Consider the following 21,665-nt stretch of genomic DNA (forward strand, 5'->3'; position numbering starts at 1 on the left):
AATATTACTATAGTAACGTTCGTATGTTTGGAGACATTTGCATATCTATGAACACATAACCCGAGTGTTGGGAAGGGGAAGACTGGAATACTCGAGGGATGAAGATGGAAGATAGAAATTCCGGAGTTTGAGGTAAAGATGAAGCTACAGAGTCTCAAGAAGAGCGTAGTGCGGAATACCGAATACAGAAATTCTAGATTCAGTAGTTGTACTTGTAGTTGTAGCCAGTGTATACATAACTCGACGCGTCGAGGGTACCATTTGTAATGATAATTACAAGCTCGGTACCAATTTGTTGGCCCGCAAAGGACACACGCCACACTACATCAGCTACTCATTTACATTCCTCGTCAGTGGCAACAATCCGCTATTATCCACCAGTAACCAATGTGAATTACCATTTCACCGGAAAACATTGTTTTATTTATGCAGTAATGTTTCGCATTTAGTATTTATGCTGCACTATAATGATATAATATCATGTTTTTTATTTTATTCAAGATATTTCTTTTTTTAACTCACCAAAAGTTTAAACACTGCGACCATTTTCCTTTCTCTTTTCACTTAGTTCTATTCTGTTTCACTTTGGGTTCAGAGATTTCCGTGAAATGAACGCGGTGATGACGGTGAAATAGAGAAAATTTATAATGCGAGCGTAGTGGAAAATACAAGAGACACAAAGACGATATGCTGGCTCTTTGCGCCGAGCAAATGTTGTGTGGATGTAAAATATTATACGTTTAATGTTTAACAGGATACGCGAAAGATGAAGTGAAGTAAAGAGGACATTCTAGATTCGGCTATGTAAAGCGTTGGAAATGGAATAGATGATAGTCTGCCAGGTTACAGAAACATACCACTCCGGTGAACTAAATAATCGTATACATTTCACTTATTTGGGTAAACTTTACTTCATTAAAGTAGTTAGATTAATTATAATGATAATAATGATATTATGCTTGGATTTAGTAGAAATTTTCGTATTAATCTCCGCAAAATTTTCATTATAAAATTATGTTCGGTCATAAAACTAATGTTAACTGAGGAAACTTTGCCTTTATACTTTTTAATAAAAGGGGACATTAAAAAAAAATTAAACTTTTTTAAAATATTTGAAATTCTATAAAAATCTACCTCATTGTGAATTATTTTTCTTCATAAAAAAAGATTTTTTATTCATTTCACTTCTGGGTTTTATCTTCTGTAAATATTCAATTAAAGTTAATTTAAAGTTCAAATAGACTTTGAAAATAAGCATCCATAATTTCTTAATTCATTCATTTATTATTAAAATTGAAAAAAAAGCTCTCGGATAAAAAAATATTCTCTAATTTTTTTTATATTCTTGAGTGTTTTGGAACAAAAACAAGTTATAAAAATAGTTCGGATATTATAAAAATATGATTTGAAAAGAAAAATATTTTTGCTGTTTCTGAGTAAATGGTATTTTCCCATCGGAGCGCGAATAAATATTCATTTATATTATCCTGATAAAAATAAACAAAACATCTAGCATTGAGGATCGCGAACAATAGTAAGACATAAAAGTGAGACGACTTTTTAAAAGAATAAAAACATTCTTCACCATTTCTTTGTATCAAGTTTTAACAGATCGAAAATACAGAAACTACTTGAAGAGCTAAAGTTGTAAAAAAGCTAGTATTTGTCTATACACTAGTACTAGTGTAGATATATATATTTTTAAAATAAAATGTAGAGACACTAAGAAGGATGTGATGCGGATAAAAAAGAGTTATACACCGTAGAACCTTTGTACAGAAGACACCGACTTCTTTTGGTTAAAAATGTGAGGGCACTCATGCACGAATTTGAATTCACGTCAGTGGTTAGGAGTTGCATTTTTACCAACTTAGTCCTTTCTCCGTTTTCCTCCTTCTTGTCCCACTTTTCGCTTGATAATTTTTTCGACACATTACGGTACGAATTGCACTACACTGTCTTGTAGTTTGTCTACTGCTAAACCGCGAGATATGCGAGAGCCGGCAAGCTTGACTAGTCCTTGAATTAATCATCACGGGTGCTCTGCATAACTTCATTGTAAACCCCCAGCTCACTTCCCACCCCTTGCGACCCTTCTGAACGTTGCACTGTGTTCCAGACTAAATTTTAACTTGTAAACTCGTAATTCGGACCAAAACTTTTGTCAAAGCCGTCGCAAGTTTGACTCGTTATTGTTAACAATACACACATTAAATATTTATCCAGATGGTGGAATAATAATGTTTAATGAAATAAACAAAATGGGCAAAGTAAATGTTGTAAAAATATGTTGAGACTTACCCTAGCTTTCGGCGTGTGCTTTAGTCCTATGGCGGGCTGGCTTCTGTTGCTCTGAAATAATAAAATTTTTTTTTATAAATTTTATATTTTAAAAATTATTCTACATTTTGCAAAGTTGACAGAAATTTTGTAATACAACTTTGGAGCGTTTTATTACTGAAACAAATAGAAATGGGTGAAAATTGCTTGGCACAAAATTTGTAGGAAATTTTATGCTCTATAATTTTTAATCAAAAAAATTATTTGTGATTTGAATATATTTTAAGATATTCCGGAAAAATAAGGAAATCTTTAAAATGTAGTGTTTTCTCAAGTTTTGATACTCAACTTAGCAATAAATTGAGCTTAAAATTATCCAATTGTAAAGTTGACCATTTTCTAGGTTTCTAAAAAAAAATATAAATAAAAACAGACCATAAATATTCACCACCCGCAATAATTTTCCATAAACCTTAAGCTAGCAATTAGAAAAACAGAATAAACAACCGTACGACATTATGCCGAAGGTAATGGGCAGAGCTGAAGAAAAATGTGATGGTGGCACTGTCACGAAGCTGTACTCGGGGAGCGCGTAAATCTTAATTGATCCATCGGGACAAACGAGTGAGCCGGAGCATGTACCACACTGCAAAATTGTATCAGCCGTGGAAAGGGATGAATGGGATGTGTACAATACAAGAGACAGAACAAGACAAGGGCGGACAACCCGTAACAGTACAAGTCCCCCGTGACTAGATGGCAAGTGAGAGCGTAACGTTAGTTATCTGACCCTGTACTGTACACCAGTATAAAGGGGAAGGACAGAAGACCTGGTATGTGCTAGTGTAATGCAATATAATGTCTGTTGCGATAGTATGCAGAACCAGAACCAGGCCCACCCTCAGCATTATCATTATCATCATCATCATCTCTGTCGTCTAGCGTCTAGTGCCTGGCTTCTAGCAGCTGTCACTCCGTCTCTGTTCAGTTTCTGTGACTGTTTCTGTCTGTACAAGCAATACGAACCGATTGCTGTCCTCGAGGATGGTACTACGTGATAATTAAGCGGTTTATACCAATTAATTCCGAATAATTGCATCTCGCAATTAGTTCAATTATTACGATTATCCTTAACGTGTTGGTCTGCCGTCAATTCTTGGGAGACTAAACAAACTAAGACGATAACTTTGGCTCACTGTTGCTTGGAAAAGCTTCCTATTGAGGCTAGACTTAAACCGAAGATTCTAAGATCAAGAGAGGCTGCAGATACAGATAGTATGTTTGATTACAGCCGAGTAGAAACTCAGCCTCAGGTCTAAATGATAATTCTCCGGATTGTAATTAAGAACAGATTTGATGCCAAAGGGAAAATTCTTCGTCAATATCAAAGGACAGATAAATTTATCGGTTGGTTAAATTGTTCAAAATTTGACTTAAGGTCTAATGGCACCTTCTGAAGAATATTGATTCTCATTAGGACAAAGAAGATAGAGGGTGGTGGTTGATTATTTACTAAAGAAGGTCAACCGTCGAATATTTTTTTCCGCCATAACTAAGACTATTACATAAGCGAATCTGTAAAAAAATTTTCTATAGCCACATCAGGAAATTTTATATCAAGTTATATGTTCTGATCTAACTTGATTTATTTATATTAAGCGTGATATAGTGATATATGTCCATTTATAATTTTTCCACAAAAAGTAGTGTTTAAAATTTTCGACAGAGGGCGAATAATTGCTTAGTAGTCTCCTTACAAGAAATCTAAGTCTGAAGCTCAAGTAATAAAATAAAAATACATGTACATATTTCTTGAAAAAATTAAAAAATCATATTAATTTTATTTTTTTAGAAAGAAAAAAAATAAATAGTAATTATAAAGAGTAAAAATGTACTGAAAGTTAAAACTGATAAGATACCAAGAATATTGAAGACGTATCGTATTGAGAATATGAAAAGAAGGTTGAAGACATCGTTATAGTAAGGAAAGAAAATTCAGTGAGGTGTAAACTGAAACGGGATATAAACTTGATAAAAAGGTTACTAGGTACAATCTATTGTAACAGGGATGTCCGTACTTTTGATGAAATACGGGGACAATAGGAGTACCGGAGTATGAATTTTATTTTATAGCTTTAAATTTGGTAAATAAAATGCGAAAAGGGGAAGGGGCAATTTCTGGGTTGGCATGGAGAGTCGGTGATCATAGGTTGACGGTGTTGGTCCCAATATTTCCCCGGACGAGCTCACCCTGCTATTATCGACGTTACCGCGTTGGAAATTAAGTGCCGAAGGTGCTCGACCTAGTTCAGTAATTACGTAGCCAGCGGCGTACGGCATACACCAGGGTAAGCCTCTTTCTTATCGTATGACGAAAAGCTACCTTTTTGTTCGGTGTAACAACAGACTCACTAATATCGCGATAAAAAAAAAACTTCTCAAAAGCTCAAATTGTTGGTGTAAATAATTAATAAACCCGGCCACGTTTTAATTAAATGAATTTAGTACTCCCGGTAATTCTTTTATCAAGTGGGGCGCGGTCTAATTACGGCTGTAATTTCGATTTATTTTTCTTAATAGTTAGGTCCTTGCTATTAGTGTAATGTTCTTGCTCTATCCTCTTTCCTTTCTTTTCCTTCAATCTTTTATAATGATTTGGGATCAAATTCTTCTAACAATAGACTTTTAATTATTTTTTAAAGAACTCTTCTTCTAAATACTCAGGATTTTTCTTTAGAATTATTTTTAACTCTCCATAAATTTTAAGAGATTGGATTTAGTTTATAAAAGTTAGACATTGAACTTTCAAAGTTGTGACTTTGATCAATCGAAACTTTGCAAAATTAAAACTTTTTGAAGTTTGTAGTTTTGAACATGGCTTTAAATTTTAGATAATAATTTTATAAACAAATAAATTTGCATTTAAAAAAATCAGCAAAATTATTTTCGATCCAAATTTTACAGCACAAATAATTTTGAATTGAGTTATAATAATGAAAAATTATACAAACTTGAATGCAATAAAGATTACAGTAAGCTCGAACACTTTCAAACTATTCGCACGACTTATAACCGATTTGATCTTCTTCAAAATGTCAATTGAGTTCAGAGAATACTTCCAGAACAATTCTAAATCGCAATATCTCTCCCCCGAGCCGTATAATTTAACTAATCGTATTCAAAATTCATTTACTGGTTGCAATAAATCAAATTTTAACGATAAATCATTGATACTACCCTCGAAATCACACAAACTCTATGAATTCCTACAGAGCCATTTGTTAAACGTCAGAATATTCAAGCAACTTAATACACTTCGACATAACGCGATTGTACACAGCCAGCGAGTAATTACGGTATCATCTCACCGATAAAATAACAATAAAACTGTTCAATGTAAAAGTTTAAAAAAAGTTGGATTGATAATGTATAAGGCATAATATATATGATGTATATTTGACTGTAAAATTTGACGAGCGAATAAAAGCAGGAACGAGTTGCGCAAAAAAATTCGACGGGTAATCAATATCCGACCGAGGACTTGCACGGATGAAAACCGTCTGCATGTTTTTTTCTGTATAATCCTATGAGTAGTCGATAAAATTGTCATTTTAACGTGATTTAACTGTAGGCAAAATGTTGCCGTGTTCACTGCGAGCATTGGCATTACCACTACCACTACAAATATCCCGTCAATACAACAAATATCCTATAATGTGTATGTGAGTGTATGGATACATGGAACACCACTAACAATTACTCGTCCAGCAGACATACATTAACCTATTTCTATTCGACAGCGTGGTTTTCCATATGTTTCAATTAATTTCCCGTTTGATTTCTGGAAAATAAATACTAAATTCAATTTATATTTAAACCGCACCGTTAAATTAAACTAACGTCACAATTTAAAGCACCAACCACCCACAGCGGTAGTTGTTAGTGGCGTTGCGATTTGATTAACCAAATGAAAAAATTCAATTCCGATGAAAAGTTTGGATTTTTTTCAATTAAAAAATTTTTCCAGCTTTGGAAATTCAAAAAATTAAATGATCTCACTAAAAAATTAAATCTCAATGATTTGTTATACTTGCTCTTCATTGCATCTGTCATTAGATAAAACAAACTTTGCTGTGTCTGCTTTAATGTTGAGAATAATTATCTCATCCAATAGTGCATAGTTAATCATATTGATTTTGCACAGATCATGTATATTAGCACGTTAATTGATTTATTACGAGTCAATCACAAATAATCGCATCATATATTAGTCAATACGCGATGTCATTCTTCCCCTTCTCTAAGTATGAAATGTGATAGTGATTGATATTGTACGTACCTAAAAATTATATATTACTGTACAATATTAGTCTAAGGGAACTCTTTAATTTGATTTTGCTGTTAAGGAATAATGAATAATTCAATCTTTCTTAAGTTCAATAGAATTTTAATTATGATTATAGAGATAACAATGTCGAATAGAGTAGAGCAAAAAAAAAATATATTTTCCTTAGCTTGAGGAGAGTTTGTATTTCCCAGAAAAAAAAAAAAAAAAAATTTATACGCAATATTTTGAAGTGACCTACTGATTATTATAAAATCAATAATTAATTTAATTTTTTTTGATTAAACGAAAAGTTAATAAATAAATAATCAATAAATAAATAACTGATGATGGGAATAAAGGTCGAGGTTGTGGTAGATGCCTTATCACGTATGATTTGACACCCATAGCTTATACGCAAGTACTCTCTGCTGCAAAGAGCAAGTAAGAGAGTTATATCAGTATCAGCATCATATATCCAGTATATGTGCGTTTATTAAGTTGAATAGGTCAATTAGGTGTGGCTTCTTTGAAAGTTTCCTGAATGAAACGACTGGGTGTTTTCATTAGCTCGCAGTTTAAACCCCCGCGGCACGGCGCTGCCATAGATAGGAGAGTAGCGAGAGCTGGGTAGTTAGCTCTTGAGTTTTCTTTATTCACCATGATGTTAATTATGTTTGCTTTGGCTTCAATACTATTATTCACGACAGCCAGGGTTTGTTTGGAGTGCCGAGAGTGTGGAGTATGAAGTGTCGAGTGTCGAGTGTGGAGAGTCGGAGCCGAGAGTAAGGACTCGAGAATAGAGGGTTGGGGTTGAGGTTCGAATAGAGAATGGAATACACCGAGTGGTTGGCACGGATTCTCGATGAGATGCGATAAGAATAAATTTCCCTTTAATCCAATCCAATTCAATCCAATGAAACCCAATCGTATCAATGCCTGGAATATTACAGCAGGGTGCTACCGGGGACGGAGAAGTTGAGTAGCCCGATCTCGGCTCAGCCAATTCCTTTTCCGACAGTATAAGAATAAGTATGTATAAGTTTTAATAAAAACTGGTACGAGAAGAAAAGCTGGGAAGTAAAAAAAAATTAGGATGGAATGAGGGAACAAGTAGCTGGTGGATAATGTCTAGTTGGGTGGAAGAGGCGGCAATCGAGCGAACCAACAGGATAAATAATTGTAACGAAATAAAATCCTCGATAAGTGTAAAGCTGAATTAACGGTGAGAGGGTGGAGCTAGTGTTGCGCACGGACGAATACAAATCGTCCAAGGGTTTAGTAATATAGGTAAGAGTACTGATAAATAGAGCTCGTTCTCAGCTTTGCTTTGCTCTGCTAACTTTGTATGGAGATGTGGGTGTATATTTTATGGATATGTGAATATGGATGTAGTTAGTACACCGAGCGATGAGTACCTCGACAACGCGCAAGTAGAAGAGAATATCAAATGAAATGGTGAATCAAATAATCTCGACGGGAATTTGCATCTTTGCCTCCCAGAGCTTTCCAAAAACTTTTTAGTTGTTTTTATTATTATTGAAACTTCGGATTTACCGGATAAAGATTAGTATGGTCTTGAATTATTTTTACAAGTCATTAGGTATTTTAAAATGGACTTTAGTAGGTATTAAAAGGATTTATGTTTGTCGCTCTAATGGAACAGAAGTGCATTACTATATTATTTTTATATTCGTTGGAATAATAAGAATTACTTTTTTAACATAAGTTGATAAGAATTTTTTTGGAAAAAAAAAAAATATCGATAAATTGTTGATTTTTTTATGGGGTCTTACATATCCTGACATGGTCATAAATTTCTTGATATATCCTCATGCGGCTTGAAAGAAAAATTATTTAGATCGAGACCCATCAAATCATGTATTGACATATTAAAAATTATATACGCACATATCAGGCCATATTAAGATATATCAAGTCATGTAAGAACATTTTTTCACGGGCAGTTATCTATTTATTTTTTTTATTTTTTTATTCTACAAAAAAATATCGAAGATATTATTTTAACCTTTTATGGTTATAGTTGTATTTTTTGTGCTCTATTTTTGTTAGAATAGAATCGGGTTAACGGGTGTAAACGCGATGGTGATCTGATGGGTTACAATAACCACAGAAATATTTCCGGAGAAATTAGAAATGAAATGACTATAGAAAAGCTAGAAAATAAAATGGAAAAAACCGCTGAATTGACAGGTGAAAACAGAAACAAAAGGAATAATACGAACCACATATACACTATTATATCCACACAAATGCACATATACTTATATATAGATTCATACATTGATACTTGGTTCTGGTGCTATTGATGTTAATGCGCCCGCTGATGCCGGTGAGCGTCAAAAGTAACCGTACAGAATAAAAATAAAAATGAAAATAGAGGCTGGAGGTAAAAAAAAGAGAATTTTGAAATGAATGAAATGAAACCAAATACAGGAGTAACCAGAGGGGCATCCGTTTTAATTTGCTCACTGTTGCACTAATATTTACGCAAGCCTGAAACAATTAGCATCTCGTATACACCAACGGTACTTGCAAACAAAAAAAAACCAGCAATTGCAAATTTCAATTACATTATCTTCGCACATCTGTATGATTTATATCACGTTCAAATTTCCCGACGTTAATTGCGTTCATGTTTGCTTCATTTTTGTAACAACATAATCACTCTCGTTCATTAGCGCCTTTTGTGCCGAAGGTAACTTATACCAAACTTGAATGAATATCAATAAAATAATAAAGACAAACAAATGGAAAAAAAGCTCAATAATGAATAAAGTTTAGCCAAATGTAAGCCGATCGCGCGGGACTGCTCGAATGGACAAGCGCATTGACAGTCGAGTCGTAAAACAATGGGACTGTAGATTGAACTGCAATAAAAATTCGATGCGATCGTTCACCCTTCTATTTGTAGTCCATCCATTTTTATATTACACAGGACATCTACTCTAATACCTCCGGATAAACTATAAAGCATCACTCATACAAATTTTTCTGATCCTCGTTCAACTTCAGCCTGATGTAATCTAAAATCGATCGCTTAGAAAATTTGAACTGCTGTAACGCGAAAATCGCGTTTGCAAAATAGACGTTTCGTTTCAAAAAGTTTTAGCGTTAATGTTGAAGTAGAAGAATGCTGAAAGCTGAACACTGAAAGCACATCAATTTGTTGTGACACACATGTGCTCACGCCTCATTTCACCATTTTGCTTTACTTGTTACAAACTTATTGACTTGTTCGATAAGTGCCGAATAAATGAGTAATAAATAGTAGAGGATATAAATGGAGTGAACATGGCCGCCTTAGTACCAGCATCAGCTTTAACTTTAATATGAGTATGTGTATGTGGGTGGGTGTGTAAAATATAAAATGAGAAGATAATTTAACTGGGAGGGATAAAACAAAGAAGAATTATATTATAGCTGACGGAAATTGCCAGTCGGAGACTCTCGACCCTGTTATCTTTAATGAGCTCTTTTAACGAACAAAAATCCATTTGTAGAGACACCGTTTTATGAGACTTTTATTTTAAAATATATTGCGATGGCTATCAAGCTCCAAGTAGTTTTTGGTCTATAAGGTTAAGGCCGATAAGCTGCTTTCATTTTATAAATCGTTAAGAAACTTATTTCAGTCTATGGAGGCAGTAAAGAATTTTTTATCATTTTTAATCCTTTGGGGTTGGCGTTAAATTTAATGTCATGATTTTTGGCATTATAATTGAAATTTATGTGTAAACATGATTATGTAGATTTTGATTTAGTTTGTGGAGGATTGTTGTTGAAGCATATTAATTATTTTATGCAATATTAATATCAAAATCTGTTCTGGTATGAGTTATGTAAATAAATAATTGATTACTTTACAGATGTCTGATTACAATATAAACATTGATGAAATAAACGCGTAATTTTTTATTATTATTTATTAACTTTTCCTACTTTTATGATATCATGAAGAATTTTTAAATTAATTGAATAAAAAATTAGCAGCAAATGAAGTAGAAAAATTAAATATTTATGGAATGTAAAATTTGGTATTGAAATACATGATAAAGAATGAAATTAATTTATTTTGTAAAACAAATTAAATTTTGTTTTAAACTTCAGAAGTGTAAAAACAATGTATTAATTAAATTTAATACGAATAATAACAACTGGAAATTCTCTTGTATTTCAAGAGTAAAATTTGTAATTTACAAAGTTTTAAAAAAAAAAAAAAAAAAAAAGGAAAAAAATTATACCGATCGATTTTCATACCATGAAAAAATGTATAGAGTTAATGCTTAAAGTGAAATAGAATCTTTATCTGACTCTATATTCAAGACAGTGTAAAATTCCCGGGGTCTTCTGTGTATATAAAAGGATATAATTAATAAAATTTTTCCTCGGCTTAAAAACTTATTAATTAGCACTTCACTGATATGATAAGTGTTATTTTTGTAATGATTATAATTTATAATTAACTGCTTCCATTCTGGACTTAAGTGTAGCGTAATGAAGGACTTAGAAGCGTTCAGCGGACCGATTTTTAGAATAACTGTATGTTTTTTTCTGTACTTAATCGATTAATGAAGCGGGTGAGATAATTTTTTTCCATCCTAGAAAGTTAATTAAAGAATTACCAGGCGGTTTGATTAAAGTAAAAAGACATCGGGTGACAAATGCCAAAAGAGAGAATAAATTTTCTTTTTTTATTAAGGCATAAAAAATTTTCTTTTTGCCAAAAGGGCGATCCGCGATTCAAGAAAAAAATTTTTTTTTCATTGATGCTTTGACAATACAATTTCTTTAATTGAAACGTAATGGATTAAGTGAAAGCTTTCGATTTGTGGATTGTTGATGCAGATGATTGAGATAATTTCGATTGATTCAACTTTGAGAAAGAACTAGAATTTGATTCGATTTTATCGAGAATAATGCAACAAGTTTTGAGAGATTTTAATTGTTTTTTTCTGTCGAGGTTTTTTTTTGTAAAATAGTCCAAATATAAGTAATGATGGTAACAATTCACAGAATTAATTAAAAATTAAACCAGCTATTTATTAAAGCCGTGATTCCGTGAATTTTAGGGAATGATAGCAGATGCATTAAAAGTACCACGTGTAGAGATACGGGTCGGTCTTTGCCTGCGCTTATAAAGCGACCAGTACTTGCTCATATTTAATTCATGGAGCAGGACGCATTCGCGCAATACTTTTGTCCCTTGATAACGTCCGCAGACCTGTCGTCTGCGTATAAAGTTACTATATATACGATGCCGCCCAACGTTTCCAACCCGAGCAACGTCGGCTGAAATTTAAACGGCTATTATCCCGTACAGCCGTCGACAAACTCATACCCACTATGCGAGCTAATATATATGTACGCATTAAATTGTGACTGAAATAATGTATTTGTTTCATATGACCGAATGACGAAAAGGAGAAGGAATTTAACCTCTTTAATAGAAATAATAAAAGTAGTTCTTAATTACAAAACTAAAAAAATTGTTGCTAAATTTTGAACGGACAGACGGATTATTTTTTTAAAATACCGTGACTTCTAGCTGTGTTACCTCTAATACTCTTTTAAACACGCGACCATTTTTCAGTTTTTTTTTTTACACTCAACAATTTAGTTCACCTATATATCAAGCCGCATACAGAGTGGATGTACATTGAGTATAAAGTATAAAGGGTAAAGCTCGCGCTAGAGCAAAAGACGAGAATGTAAAACTATTTACCCTGTCGAGACGTTTAAATAATAACTTGACATTCGCAACGAAATTCGCGGATATATATTTTCACACCGGTAAATTTTTTCATTTTAAATCTTATTACTACTTTCTATACTTCCTCCTATAGTTAATATATATTTTATAAATTACATTTTACCGTTTCATTTTACCAACGGCAACCATAAATATACTCCGGGTTGAGGTTTCACTGTTTCAGATAATACCACTACTGTACCGAAAGCTTACAAAGGAACAATATAAGCTGGTGTTTATTCAGCATCCCGATTTTCGGTCTCGAAAGACTCGCTAGGATAAAACCTCACTGTTCTTGGTGTCGGAGATGTGTGAGGGCATTAATTCTATATGTACAAAGATGTGTGTATCTAAATGAATAATACCATGCGATTATATTGTTTTGTATTATGTTATTTTCTATTATGTGGTCACCGTGAAAATATCCGATGTGGAAACCTCAATGAGGAATAAGTACATGAATTTTTTTTTTTTTTATTAAAAAACAATAATTATTAATATTAGCAAAATGCAGTCACCGAAAAATATTTAACTAAAAAAATTAATTTTATCATAAAAATATAAGTATATCAGAGACAAAATTTTTCTTATTCTCTTACTTATGTAAATTAAATTGAATTTATTTTGATATTTCCATCTATGGACACTTTTATCATCGGATATTTGCACCTTATATAAAATATTATTATTAGCTTTACCTCTGTTTCGGGTGACTGAACAATAAGCGAGGTCCTCGGCGGTTTCTCAGGCGGAACTTTCTTGAGAGTTCCAGAAAAAGTGACCCCGGTGGCAGAAGCCCCAGAGGTCACATTAATAGTATTCGAGGATGAACAAGACGAAGCAGAAGAGGGACAGCTAGCAACAATGTTATCTGGCGCGTCAGCCGACTGGCACATCAATCGATACTGGTGTGAGCCACGTGTCCCGTCGTTTCTCTCAAACTGGGAGTTAGTCGGCAATGCAATTTGCGAGCGCTCCAACTCAGTCTCGACTTGAATGCGCGGTGATAATCTCTCGGACGTCAGTGATTGACACATTTGATTGGTGAATCCCGCCGACAGATACGCCGAATTACGATTCAGTAGATGCTGATCCATTATTTGCTTGCTCAGTGGCTCCCCAGACTGGTGCTGTTGCTGCTGCTGGTCAATAACCTGGTCAGCGAGGGCCTTCATCTGCATGTGGTGCATATCATTGAAGGCGTTCTTTTGCTGGAGCTCGATCGCTTGCCTCAGAGATTTCTCAGTGGCCTGTCTATCCTGCAGACATTGAAGCCGTGACTGCAGATCGCTCTGCTGATGCTGATACTGATGATGAGCAACCTGGTCCAAAAGGTGGTTCTGGTTTTGCAAACACTGGAGCCGCGCCTGGAGGTCACTTTGTTGCCTCTCAAACTGGTTGAGCTTCTCTGCAATCATATCCAAACTTTGCTGTTGATGCTGCTGCTGCTGCTGCTGTTGTTGAGAATGGTTGCACTCCGTCTTATCCGGAATATCTCCCAACCCCGAACCCGACTGCAAATTTTCAACCTGGCTCTTGCTGTGCGTTAACAAGCACGCTGATATATTGTGGCTTTTCTTGTGGCTGTGGATTATGTGGTCGGTTTGTTCAAGCGGCTTCATTGGATTATCACTGGGGAAATCCGTAACAACAGTTAGCAGCGTCTTAGTGTCTAGCTTGGCTTCGCTCATTGCTGGGAACTGGTGACACAAACTCGGGCTGGCACGCTGAGATGAGCTGGTACTCACACCAGGGCCCAGATTCGCAACAGATCCAGAGATCGGTTGATCCTCGAAATCCTTCCTGGAAAGCTCCATGTGTTTGGTAAGATCCGCGCTGACATGCCTCAGATGCCGTCGCTGTTCCATAATTGTGTTCTGACTGATGTTGGAAATCGGCTGGAACGCTACTTGAGGAACCCTGATGTCTTTGTTTCGCTGCTCATCCAGTGGAATCTTCACCCTACGCTCTTCCGAGGGATTTCGGGAGCGAGGACTAGTCGCGAAGATCGGATTTGGATGCATAGTTCGCTCGACTTCGTGACGCTGTCGCTGCTCAGCCCAGATAACAAGTTCCTGCCTAGTTTTCTCGAAGTTCTGATTGGCTGGGATCGGATACGAAGGGCTGTTCTGAGCGACTCTCTCACAGGAGCTGTCGCGGACTGATATGAAAGGCATAGGGGATCGTCTCAAGTCATCCATGCGCTTCTGATCAATTACAGGCATAGGAGATCGCCGATGCTCCTCGAAGTAATCTGATCGCCGATTTTCTTGGGCGATAACTGGATTCGGGCGTTGGTTAGGGCTGACATTTCCCCATTCAGGTTTCCTATTGGTTATGTCGGACATCACGCTTTTTCGATTTTCCTGTCTGTCGTAGGGAACCGTTGCTACTCTAAGAACTGGGTCACGTTTGTTGTCGGTCTGGAAAATCTGGCTCATATTATCGGCAGCCCATTTTTTGTCGCTCAATCCAGATGGAGGTTTCCTCGCGGTCAACAGAGACGTGTCTCCGCTATCTCCTGGGAAGGTGAAAGTAATAGTGTCGTTTCTACGAGGAAAACTAGTAGTAGTCACGTCGGACACAGATTTGCGATGCTCGTTCCGGGAAACATATATGCAGTCGTTGGGTATCGTGTCGACGATCGTGTCCCTCGTTGACTGATCTGCGTTCGAATCGATGTACAAACCGTCCTGGCGTGTTCGGGGAGTTTGATTAACCGGCGCTGGAAAAGATCGACTGTCCGATACGGGAATGGGAGTTGCTGATTCTTGTGAAACAGGAGGTGCAGTTTGATTAACACCAGCATTAGCTGCACCAATACCAGTAACAGTACTGGCGTTAATAGCAGCAACAGAAACAGCACCAGCATTTGCATTAGAATTAACAGTAGCAGTAGTAGAGACTGGTTTTGCCACCGGAATCTCGGTGATTGATTTTCGATTTCCAGAGTCGCTCGAGATCTTTGAGTTGATCCGAGGCGGCACCATCGGCTTGGGACCACGTGTTGTATTGCTGTTAACAGATCTGTCAACCGATGCAATAACGTTTTGTGCAATCGGCTGGATGATGGGCTGACCTTGATATTGGGATACCTCCTGAGAGTATCTCTGCGGATTAGGGGAAGTTTGTTGATTGAACTGCTGAGCCGTGTACATAGAGGCATGTGGATTGTATGGTATCGGATTAATCAAAGTTTGTGGATATTGACCGTAGGTATACTGTGATTGTCCAGCAAATTGGCCATAACTCTGGGACACAGAAGGCTGGGCGGTCATTATCACACCTGGATAAAAACCCGGTTGGGGACTCGCCGACTGGGATGCGTGTTGCAATTGAGAAGCATGCTGGACTGTTACATACCCAGCGTTGGCTCCGGTAAACACCGGATTACCGGTGCCTTGAGCATGAGCGTAAAGCGATGAATCCCTGTACGTGACGTCTCTTGTCACGTATCCCACGCGATCTCCGTATTGACCCTGCTGGTTGTACATCTGCGATCTGACCTCAAATTGACCACGAGCTTGCGGGTACTGGCTCTGACTCTGATCAGGTACAAAATCCGGAACAAAGTGTGGCTGGATTTGCACCGGCAGGGTCTGAGTTGCCGTTTGCGATACGTGGTGTTCCAATCCGGACTTGTCTTGATACTGCTGCTGCTGTCGATCCTCTGGAAGTGGTTGAGCCAGCCGTCCGGGAATTGGGTAGACACCTGGTTGGGATACTGATGGGTAATCTGGAGCCATTGATGGCACCTGCTGCACCGATACAACGTTGGGGACACTGCGTTCATAGTCGACAGTCCGATTCTCGAAGCCGTTTGATAGGTCAGCTTTGGACTCAGCTTTGATCCCGTTTTGGCTTGGACCATTAGACTGATGGTGCTGTGTGTCGCCGTTTTCGGTCTGGACAGTGCCATTGTGGTGGTCCCCGGAACCTGACTGTGACATTGCGGCCCCCACCGACGGTCTTCCGCCGATGTAGCCGAGGATTCGCCCTAATCCACACACTGTGCCGGCTTGCAAGCCACTTGAATTGACTTATCGTAACAACATGAACGAAGCCAAGACTAATCGACTCAATGTTGTGTGAGAAATGTTTTTAGTCAATGGATGTAATTTATGAAGTGCAGTTGAGGAATTGTTGAGAATCTTCAGCTTTTTTTGGAACTGCTTCAACTCGATAATTTTTTCATCGATTCTCCCGAGTCAAGGTAGTAATGCTTCAAAGAATATAATATCTGGTTTTCAAACGTACACCGGGCAAAGAGAATAATTCAATTCTAAAGATAGATGGAGAGTGGTAGATCTTGTTGAACTTTTTTACCGATATTTTTATTCTCTTTGCTCCTCTCTCCTTACTCGTCTTCTTTTTCAACGCACAAATAGATTTATGAAGAATGCTTTTTGTCGTGATAAGTTTCATGCTTTTGTAAACAGCATAAAGTTGATTTTGAATTTACACTCGACTGGAATTTTCCTCTCTGTTTACTTTTTTTCTTATTTCTTTCAATTTTTTTGTTACTATTTGTTAAACAGAACTTTCAAAGTATAATATTCATTTATAAATTCATTTTTCGATAACTATCGTATCAATATAAACGAGTCAGCAAAGAACATCGCTGTTGATTCTATTTATCAAGCAAATATTTCCTTTAAATAAACATTTTGATCCCAGTGACTCTTCATGAGTTCTAATGTTCTATAAATAAACGATCCTTTGATGTGATTAATAAATTGACATACAGATATATATATATATATATATATATATATATATATATATATATATATATATATATATATATATATATATATATATATTATATTATATTATAAATTATTGTCAATTAACTTTCCTTTGAGCTCGGACTAGTAATTGAAGTTACTCGCCATTAAATCAAACTAATATTTTTCACAAACATCTCATAGTTTCGACGATTCGAATATCTAAAATTCGTAGTATTACCGCGCATAAGCTCAGCACAAATAGAAACACATTTTCGATAAAAGCACTGTGTTGTATGTTTTATACAACACCCCAGTACCGATAAAATAACCCATCCACTATTCCGTCAATGTCATTGTCAATCTTGTTAAATTTCAGTCGAGTTTTCTCGTCCCAGTTGACACTACGTCCACTGGACTGGTTGACGTCCCTGTAAATTATTTTCCAGCCACGCCCTGACGAGTTTATCTGCAAAATACAACAAATATTCCGGTTGCTCACATAAATGCTTAACTTGGCACTTACACGAGGTGGTAGCAGTAGCGGTGAGATAGCTCGTTATGCGCTGATTGTATTCTCACGATCAATATACATAAGACTTCAGTCATCCTTAATCCTAAGCTCGTCTTGACAAATCAACTTGAGTTAATTACTTCTCTATTACAATGAATGGTTATTTCGATTATAATTATCATCATTATCATCAAAATAATGATGATAATTATAATAATAATTTTATAGATGAAATTAATATATGTTTATTGGAGACACGTACTCATTCAATAAAAATTTAACGTCAAAATGATAATAAAAATTAAAATAATAATTTCTAAACTTGAAAATTTTGTATTGAAACTTTGCGAGTTGCTTTAATAAACATAAATGTAATTGTTTTAGAGTTTTAGAAAGCTCTAAGTCGTCCTCTATCAAAAACTAAACTAATTAACCTCTGTTAGTCTACAAGTCATCGGTTGATTGGAAGTTGGAAGCTTTGGTTTAACAACCAAACTCTGCTAACATTGGCTGACACCAAACAAAATGATAAAGCTCGCTGGAAAAGTTCGATATTCATTGCCGAGTAATAATTTTAACGCAATATTCCGTCTAATGGAATGGTATATATACTAAGGAATAGAAGCTACCTTGAGAACCAATCACCAAAGCCGATTAAATCCGATAATGTGAACTTGGGAACTGTCACAGCAAGATTCAAGCTCCCAGCAAACGAATAGCATATCCCGGAGCAGTTAGGACCAGTTGAGACTGCTGGAATTGCTCGGTTTTGGATTAACAAACAGCATAGCAGACCAGAAACCCACCTACAATCCTAATATCTACTCGCTCGCACCAGATCCCTGGTCCAAATCCCAATTAATCGCCGAGACCACTGATCTATCGATCCTCTACCGCGATATCATGGTAATTCCGCAGTGATATGTCGTACGTCATGCAGCGAGAGATGGTTATACCGGTTGGTAGATGATAGTTGGTCCTCGGGCGACACATACGTCATCTATGTTTGCACGACGAATATTGACTTTCACGAGCTTTTTCCCATTTTTACACTATTTTGTTCTGGATTCATTCATTTTTTCGAACTCTCGGCCTTTCGAGCCTGCATTTCAATCGAAATCGGAATCTAATTCATCGGATCATCTGTAGAATATTTATGTTCTAATGGAAAACCAACTCGTAACTCACAGATCAGCCTTTTTTGCGTGAACTAGCCAATAAAAATGATTTATAATGTCATTTATTTTCAACAATTAACACCGACACGCAGTTGGAAAGTTTTTATTGATTTTAATGCACTCAACGAATATCCAGTCAACAGAACGTTAATTCTCTGGGAAATTGACAAGATCGTTTTTGATTTATAGAGTAGTATTATTGAAGTAATGTCTACAAATTCTAACTCATCCAGAAGTTCAATTCCATCATTTTTCAATCCCGAGCAGTCTGTCGTCGAACGAAACAGCAATTTTTCAACTGCTCTTTTTCGATGTACTTCAACAAGATAGGTCTTATCTACTCGGTAGTTATGTTATTTTTTGCTCGACGTCAGCTGGAATTGAATAACGGGATGGATATTCACCGTGAGTTTCTCGGTAATAAGCAAAAAGCATTGAGAAACGATGAGTTAAGTTAAAGTTACGATGAGCAGCTCTCGAGCCAGTCAGAAGATATCTTAATAAGGATCGCCTCAATGGAAATCTCTTGATTCCGATTTCGAGTATCTATAATTCTCTGGGACTGAGTGCTTCGGACAATAGAAATCAACGGGTAGTCCAGAGTACAGCAAAGATCATTAGGACGTTCCGGCGATTATTGCCGAGCCACTACGAGATTTACTGCAGTGCCTCCTCTGCCTTCCCCAGTACGAATCATTACAAAGTAATGAGAATTTACAGATCCGGTACAGTGATACAATAGACTCTTTGCTTTCGCAGTACCATACATATATTTAAAGTATAGTAGTGGCTCTTGACTGCCCGTTGTAAACTAACGCGAGTAACTAATAGGCTTGGCCTTCGCTGAACCTCTTCAGCGAACTCGATGATATGTGAAAACATCACATATCATACCTTTCACCCTCAGAGATATTACATGTAATTTTTTTCCATCTACAAATGCTCCACTTTTTCGATCTCCAGAGTACACATTCGTTCATCCACGGTTTCAATACATAGTTTTTTTTTTTTTTTTGTATGAACTCAATTCCTATACTCGGATTTTTTCGCCTCTTCTTCTCTTTCAAATATTATTAAATAGATGGGAATTTTTTCCGAGTTATCAGGTGTAGCCTCTAACAAATCGATAAGATATTTATAAAATATAATTCAGCCGCATTAATATATACCAGCAATAAAATTCAACTTTTTTTAGCTCAGAAATAACCGTAGGAAAAAAAAAATTTATGTTTATGACGACAATAAATTCACGCGAATATTTTCCATCAGGCACAAACAACTGTCACCTCAATGGCATATGAGCCGCTGACACGCCCGGAAATAGCTGATAAAACGTCGGTTGATATTTTTCTCGGTAAAAAGTATGCATGCGAGAAATTGATATTTCATCGTTTGCTGTTTTCACTACTAACTGCGCTGTAGTACTACTGCAGCACTGTTGTATAGGGAAATAAATATCGAATGAAGAAAAAGAACCCACCATTCCAAGGCATTGCATTTTGATATTACCGAAACGAACAGAACGGTTTCCAGTTTTGTGCTATGTCTTTGTACTTTGTACATGAATATTTTATAGGTTACGAGTTACGGCGGAAGTGAATGAAAATTTTTAAGAAAACATTCCGTCACCAGTATACCTCAAAAGAATCATCGTAATGCGTTGTCGTATTTTTGCATCGTCAATTCCAATAACAAAACTTTTACTGATTTTTTTTTCTGCTGAATAGAAAGTTCGAAAAAAATAATATCCAAAGAAAAATAGTTTCACCCTTTCACACTTTTATGAAAAAATTTATAAACGAAAACGAAGATGGAATATATATTCTGAATATAATTTAGAGTTATCGTTTTTGTTATACGTTTCGAAGAAATGTCTCAGTCTATAAAAAATACATCCAATTTATTATTTTTCATAAAGAAATAAATATTTTTTATAGAGACGACAATAACCCGACCCTAAGAAAGACCCGAGGATTTCTAGGTTAGCAGTAAAATAAATTTTCGCGAAATCGCAAAATTTTTTTCATTCATGAATAAACTAATGATTCAATTAAACGCTGGCAGCCGTCGACTTATTCCGACAGCAGTTCGATATTTTTTGTCAGCTAGGCAAGAATTCATATTTATGTGCTTCCTCAAGCGAAAAGACATTCACCAAACAAGAAAAACCAACTCAACCATGTAATTTGTTTACTTCTTCACATATGTGACCTACTTTTTACGCCTTGATTGAAACAAATTTTCCGCGGATGCAAACACGCTGTGGCGGAAAAAGTCTACCAGACTCCGAAAAAAAATTAAAAAGCCGACGAATAATTTAATAAAGTGAATTTAGTAAACTTAAATTTAATAATTTACAAAGTAAACTCAAGAGAGTACACAATATTATAATTTCAATTAAAATAGTGATTGTGATTGTAATGTAGAGTCGCAATTTCGGTTTCCTATTTCGAGTTTCTAGATCCTGGATCCTCGATGTGGTAACCAATTTCTAATTAACCTAATAGATAGGTACATATTATTCCAGCGGGTCTATTGTACATTTTGTTCTCTGTTTGCTCAGCTCTTCTGCAGTCTCGTCTGTAACCTGGAGAAGTTTCCCGTCCTAATCTGTCTTTACACAAAACATGTCAGCAGCAATTTCCGTAGCTCCTTGAATCCCGGGAGATTCGCAACGGACTCATGGACTGGACTACCCGAAAACTTAACATTTGCGTATACTCGAGTACACAGCGGCCGTAGTTAACGACTTTATCGAGGAGGAGATGGTAGTAAGGAGAAGAAGATACTGTTCCGCAGGCCAGACCAAAAAGCTGGTTTAAGCTACTTTGACTTGCATACACCCAAGTATCAGGTTGTTGAAAACTTT

General features: G+C 36.0%; 1 protein-coding gene across 1 annotated transcript in view; it reads right to left on the reverse strand.

Annotated features, from left to right (window-relative positions):
- The window catches only part of LOC141530406 (uncharacterized), a 177,253-nt gene extending 160,739 nt beyond the window's left edge, over positions 1–16,514 (reverse strand). The window contains exons 1-3 of the mRNA XM_074247485.1: positions 15,244–16,514; positions 13,076–15,189; positions 2,302–2,352 (exon numbers count right to left, since the gene is read on the reverse strand). Coding sequence (XP_074103586.1) covers positions 2,302–2,352; positions 13,076–15,189; positions 15,244–16,327 — 3,249 coding nt within the window. The 5' untranslated portion in view covers positions 16,328–16,514. The remainder of the gene's footprint in view (positions 1–2,301; positions 2,353–13,075; positions 15,190–15,243) is intronic.
- Positions 16,515–21,665: the final 5,151 nt, after the last annotated feature.

The sequence above is a fragment of the Cotesia typhae genome, unplaced genomic scaffold (genome assembly GCF_013202065.1).
Source record: "Cotesia typhae breed Kobodo isofemale line unplaced genomic scaffold, CoteBio_Ctyphae contig_5, whole genome shotgun sequence".
NCBI lineage: Eukaryota > Metazoa > Arthropoda > Insecta > Hymenoptera > Braconidae > Cotesia > Cotesia typhae.